The 6476-nt window shown below is 31.8% G+C and overlaps 1 protein-coding gene across 1 annotated transcript; it reads left to right on the forward strand.

Annotated features, from left to right (window-relative positions):
- Positions 1-1592: 1592 nt before the first annotated feature.
- Positions 1593-3842, forward strand: LOC143615557 (cyclin-D3-3-like). The gene is made up of 4 exons (XM_077088660.1): positions 1593-2336; positions 3034-3235; positions 3330-3460; positions 3599-3842. Exons 1-4 carry the CDS (start codon positions 1881-1883, stop codon positions 3815-3817), a joined length of 1008 nt encoding a protein of 335 aa, XP_076944775.1. The 5' UTR covers positions 1593-1880; the 3' UTR covers positions 3818-3842.
- The last annotated feature ends 2634 nt before the right edge of the window (positions 3843-6476 follow it).

The raw sequence follows: 6476 nt of genomic DNA on the forward strand, positions 1-6476 counted from the left end.
TTTACCTCTTAGGTTTTGATTGTAAGTCTTAATAGATGGAGTTGCCCCTTTATCCTTAGAGTTGCTAGCACAAGCACTACGAGGATTATGCGTTTCTAAGACCGAAGGTGATACGCCATCAGGGTACCTTACTAATCATTATCTTGGTGAATTTATTCCACTTCTTTGATTCATTCAGGTTAGCTAGTGAGACTAAAAGGTAACCTATAGCCATTCTGAGCTTTTGAGTTAGACTATCTATAGATCCCGATGCCATATATTAGTTGAGTTGTCATTAGCATTCCTAGCTTAGTTAGTTGTCTATCCATATTTGGTATCTTCTCGTGTAAGTTTGTTTTCGTCTTAGTTTTCTTTTAGTTATTCTTTAACTCCAGTCATTTATTTTAGTTCTTAATTATTTTATGAAATCTTATTTGAATTTAGGATAATTTTCGATAGATGTTTAGTATTACTTGTTTGACTTGGTGTTCAATGATTCAATATTTGAACTCACTATGCTATGCTATTACATGATCGATTCGTGCACCTACTATCGTGTGAAGTTTGGTTTGATATTCCTTTTTCGAGTTTGTGAATTTAAGTTAATTAGTTTTAATATATACCTTTTCACACATCAAGTCTTTTATTCTAATCATTCTAAAGTTGGATAGTCATTAAGATCTCCCTAAGCAAGAGAGTTAAAGTGACACATTGAGTAAAGATCCAAAGATGAAAATTTGAATGTTTTTATGTGGCTAATTATTCAGACATTTTTTTAGCATTGACAAATCTTTGACACATCATAATAATATCCAAAAGATTATAAGAAATAATAAGTTATCAGAGTCGCTGAAAGATCATATTACTTAGTCATAGATCGAGACAAAACGCTACATAGACTATTACGAAGCTAGCAACCGCACAACCACCATATTTTGTTCTAGGCTACTTTTCTCTTAATTGTAGTAAATTGAGTATTCGTTCAAATCTTTAGACCGATAAAAGGGCTAATATCTATAGAGGGGAAGGGACACTTATGATACTACTCATGTATCGGTCAATTATGCTTTGTGATCTCATTTCTACCATCAAGTACCCACAAACTACAAAATTATTGACAACACCTACCCACAATTTTACATGTGTAATTAATTAATTATTAATTCATTTTAATTCTCTAATCTTTGCCATGAAATCAATTTTGCGTGACAAACATTTGCCATGAAACCCATAACCTAATAGTCTAGTGGTATGATGTCTACCCTTTTAAAATGAAGGTGGTGGGTTCAATTCCTTGCAAGTGTAATGTTTTAAGGGTTTAGTTGGAAATAAAAATTTGTTGTAAAAAAAAACATTTGTCATTGAATGAAGCTATGAACCGGATCCACATGGGTTGGCAAAAATGTTGCCTTGTGATTTGAAAGTCATGTAGACTACCCAGATGAGTGTCTAGTCCTCTCTTATAAAAATAAAATACACACAACTTATAATTTTTTATTCATTTTGTTAAATAATATCTTCTATTAAAAAAGTTTGAATTCATATTTATCCATTTTTAACTTTATAAAGTAAGGATTTTCATTTTCCAATTTATTAGACACATTACTGAATTAAATATTGCATCGGGTATAGTATACAGTAGTATACAAGCAAGACCCTTTGTATGGATAAAATTATGTATTATTTCTTTATACTTAAAAGTAAAAAAAGTATATTAAAATTCCTTCCTGTCAAAAGAATGCAGTCACCTAGTGAATAAAAAGCACAGACCTCTAGTCACACTGCTCACTAGTCTCCTCTCCTTCCTCTCTAAATCTAGAAAGTCAGGTCTCATCTTCATCTCCATCTCTCCATCTTCATCATGAACTTCAAACACTAAATCTTTAATAATATCACACAAGATGATGACCCTTTTAGACTCACTTTACTGTGAAGAGAAACATCAATGGGATGATGATGAAGAAGAAGATGAACCACTAGATAGTTACACTTCATGTGTTCTTGATGATAATAATAATAATATTAACAATAATAATATTCTCCAACAAGACTTGTGTTGGGAACACCATGAACTATCATCTTTACTCTCCAAAGAATCCCACTTCACTGGCACCACCACCACCACCACCTACTGCCGCCGTGACACGGTGGAATTGATATTAAGTGTGGTCTCACATTACTCATTCTCACCTTTGACCGCTGTTCTGGCGGTCAACTATCTTGATAGGTTTCTTGAAACATTTGAAGAGTTTGATACTGAAAAAAAGCCATGGATGACTCAACTTGCTGCTGTTTCTTGCATATCTCTTGCTGCTAAAGTTGAAGAAACTCATATCCCACTTCTTCTAGATCTTCAAGTAAGTATCTTTATTTATATAATTATATGTTATAAATATATATATATATATAGAGGGTGAGGTTAAAATAAGAAGTGAAGTGTATAAGAAGTGTAAGAAATAATATGGTGCGTTAGATATGATTATTTGACGCTGAATATCAAAAGTTTGTTTATTGTGCGGTCTGTTTTATTAAATCTAATAGTGAAAACATACTTTTTACACTTTCTAGGAAAAAATCTACTAATTATATATATATATGGTTTGTATCATTTTAGAAAAAAATCTACTAATTATATATATATATATATATATATATATATTACATTTTTTTATATATTAATATTATTTAAGAGTAGTTTTATCATATTTTATATAAAATTTTTGATTACATATATTATTTACAAGTTTACATACATGTAAAATTTATATACTAACAAATTTACATAGGTGTAAAACAAAATATAGATATGCATAAAAACTAATTTTCAAAATTGTAATTATTGTAGATATAAAAAATGATAAAACTACTCTCAAAGAACATTAACTTACAAAAATTTTTATAAAAAACGTTAGTTTTCAAGGGTTCCTTCAAGTTCTTAAATAATTTAACAGCTGTAATGATACCTATGAAAATCTTGATATTATCTATATATATAATTGTATATAAATATATAATTGTATATAATGTTAACTTGTTTGGATTGTGTTAAATTAGTTGGATGGAAGCAAGTACATGTTTGAAGCTAAAACAATTCAGAAAATGGAGATCTTGATATTATCAACTCTAAAATGGCGGATGAATCCAGTTACACCATTATCTTTTCTTGATTACATCACAAGAAGACTAGGGTTAATAAACTATCTTTCCTTTGAGTTTATTAAAAGATGCGAGTGTCTCTTGTTATGCTTCCTTCCCGGTAACTTATTGTCATATTATTATTTTATAAAGTTGTGTACGTTTTTTTGTAAACTTGTGGCTGATATTATATTATGTGATATGCATTAATGCAGATGACAGGTATAGGTGTTATCTACCGTCAGTTATTGCAACAGCAACAATGGTGCACGTAATCAACAGTGTTGAACCGTGCATTGGTGTAGAATATCAAGCTCAGTTGCTAGGGATACTTGGTATCAATAAGGTAAATATAAAATGTACAATATTAATAATATAATAAAAAAATATTAATATTTTGACATATTTTTGGCTAAAGATAATAATGTTGAATGAGTCAAAAGTTACAAGTAGTTGACTTAACTTTACATTTCTTTTTAAACAGGAGGTAGTGGAGGAGTGTTGGAAGGATATTCGGGATGTAACACGTGGTGGGAATTCGGGTCGGTATTATAATAAACGAAAGTTCGGGTTGGTTCCGGGTAGTCCGGATGCGGTGATGGATCTATCGTTCAGCTCTGACGAGTCATGGAACCCATCAAACCCGTCGGTTTCATCGTCACCCGAGCCAGGAGCCAAGAGGAGCAGGCAGGGTGCAACCTGAGCTAGCCAAGTGGTGTGTGTTGATGTTAAATTGGCACTCATCTTTGCAATTAGCCCCACCAAATATGGAATTGTGACTTATCGATGATGTGTTATGTGGTGAGTTTTTTTGGAGGCAAAGATGGTTGGCATTTTTTCCGGGAAAGAAAAAAAAAACGAAGGAAGAAAAAAATGGTGAAAATTAGAGCAATGAGGGGTTGGTTGGTATTTTAGTAATTTTATTTGATTCCCTTTGTAAAAGAAAAAAAATGAACATAAATGTTAGTCAATAACAACTTTCTCATGGTCAATATTTTCCATGCTCATATGATTATGTTCATCAAGGGTTGAAATTGATTCATGATTGATTGTCCTATTAGATTTTTGTTACTTTTTTTTTAAATAGAGGTTAAAAATGCACAATTATAAATAATTTTGGATAAATTTTATGTGACATTTTTTTCTTCCCATAAGTATGTGGAAGTTTTATTTAATAATATAAGAGCATTCATATTTCATCGATTATTTTTTATCCTATAATTTAACTAAAATTTATAATTTTTAAAATTAATACTTATTTTTAAAAATCTCTTGCAACTCATCTATCATTTTTTATTTTTATCTTACTTATAAACAATTATTTTATTGTATTTTTTGTTTTTATACATTTATAATAATTTAAAAAATGATAAATACTAAAAAAACATAAGATTTTACATACAAGAATTATAGTCAGATTAACGTTTATTTTTTAAGAAGAAACTTATTATAGATGTTGATTCATGAAGAAGAAACTCAACACATGATTGGTAAATAAACAAAAAGACTTCTAGTCTAAATTTTTTTATTCAAACAATTGATTAATCAAAGTTTAAAGCTATCAAAACCTGATTAAAGATTTGTATCCTGATCAAGAGACGATCTAAATATTTATATAAACATATTTTTTTATATGTTAAACATCATTCATTCACAAAAGTTTTTAAACGAGATCACCATATCATTCAGAACAGACAATCACATGTGAATACGTTAAACCTTTAACAATCAGTCATTAAGATAAACGAGCTATTTATCTTAAAAGGCAGTCAATAGTTTATATGAGATTACGTGATCTCTAACATACAAAGATTTAAGGGATTACGTGATCCTTAATATAAGATAGAAAATAAAAGCAACTCAAACCGAGTACATATTTGTCAAGATCCAAACATATTTGTCTATTGTATCAATCAAGGCTACATGGCCGCAGACTAGCAGTCATAAAAGAGCTCTCCAATGAGCGTCAGTTCCCGGAGAACCGTAATTGTGTGTGTATAGCAACCTGTTGTTTTGGACAAAAATCTGCTAAGGATAATGTATCCAAATCTGTTATGTGAGGTTTAGTGCTAACACGGCAATGATGAATTTGTAATCGTAATCTTGGTGAACACAATGATTTGATCACGAGGGAAAAAGCCCTTAATTACGATAATCTTACTTCGGTCAAAACTTAACAAGGCAATCTTTGATAAAATGACTTCGGTCAAGGATTAACGAGATAATCTTTGGTCGAATCACTTCAATCAAGGATCAACGAGGTAACCTTTGGTCGGATAGTACGTGATTATAGTAATCTACGGCACAAAAAACCCCCGGACGGTGAAAACTATCACCGTCGATTATATTGATAACGAAAAGTGATTACAAATGTTGTGGAGTTGACGATCGAGATTACAAAGTAAACTAGTGATTAGAGAGAGTTTATTGTGTCTGCTCTAGTGTGTATGATAATACATGTGTTTTTTCTACTCGATCATAACTAAATTAAATAAGAAAATACCAATAACAATATTTCCTAACAATCCGGAAGTCTTCCACTAGCCACTCCCATGATTTTGACCACGTGCCAATAGCCGTTCAGTAGCGAGATAAGCGGAAGAACGAGCCTTGGAGCCGTTGTTGATATTTAAACATCAATCTTTACATGAATTCGTCTATTAACAGCTAGGTTGAATTAGGATCCTGGATCCATACTCCAGCTAGAGAATACTCCGTGAGGATAATAGATGCCAGTACGTCGTAAAGTTGCCACACCTGTCTTACACATCACCATACTAAACGCAATCATTAGTAAACAAATAATACCGAGGATCGTCGATCATTTATACCCTGATACATATCTCAAGGATAATCTATTAGTAAGATAGTTAAGGATAAATGATCCTCAGTATAAAATTCATGGCCTAACAATTGCCCCCAAAATGGCAGGTAACAGTGGAATACAGCTGTCATTTTGAAATTCAAAATTGCTGCGAAAACTGATAAGACGGTTTTGCTAGAATATTTACCATTTAGCCCCCAAGATAATAATAACCGTCTATACATGCCGCCCTATATCTTTGATTATAACCATATCTCGAGCCGACGTATCAGGTATCCTTCATACTTTTTTCTTTATTTTCTTTAACAATGACTATCGCTTCATCTTTTTCTTCTCCGTCTCCCTCTAAGCCTTCTGTAAAAACTTCAAACGACTCCGAGTTGTTGGAGATGGAACCCCAATACCTCTTAACCAACCCATCTACCGAAATTTGCAAACTCACGGATCCGGAGGTCGATAATTTCCGCTTACTGTTTCCTCCGAAAACCCTATTCCGACCTTACAAATCCAGCATCCGCTGCGACATATATTCCAAGGT

Source organism: Bidens hawaiensis, unplaced genomic scaffold (genome assembly GCF_021521415.1).
Source record: "Bidens hawaiensis isolate Kalapana, Puna unplaced genomic scaffold, B.hawaiensis_p1.1 tig00043524_1, whole genome shotgun sequence".
Classification (NCBI taxonomy): domain Eukaryota; kingdom Viridiplantae; phylum Streptophyta; class Magnoliopsida; order Asterales; family Asteraceae; genus Bidens; species Bidens hawaiensis.

What these genes read in the sequence shown, in the direction of transcription:
- LOC143615557 (XM_077088660.1), top strand. Translation starts at nt 1,881, where the DNA reads ATGATGACCCTTTTAGACTCACTTTACTGTGAAGAGAAACATCAATGG. An exon ending in CACTTCTTCTAGATCTTCAA is followed by an intron (nt 2,337 to 3,033) that starts GTAAGTATCTTT and finishes GTGTTAAATTAG; the next exon opens with TTGGATGGAAGCAAGTACAT. An exon ending in CTTGTTATGCTTCCTTCCCG is followed by an intron (nt 3,236 to 3,329) that starts GTAACTTATTGT and finishes GCATTAATGCAG; the next exon opens with ATGACAGGTATAGGTGTTAT.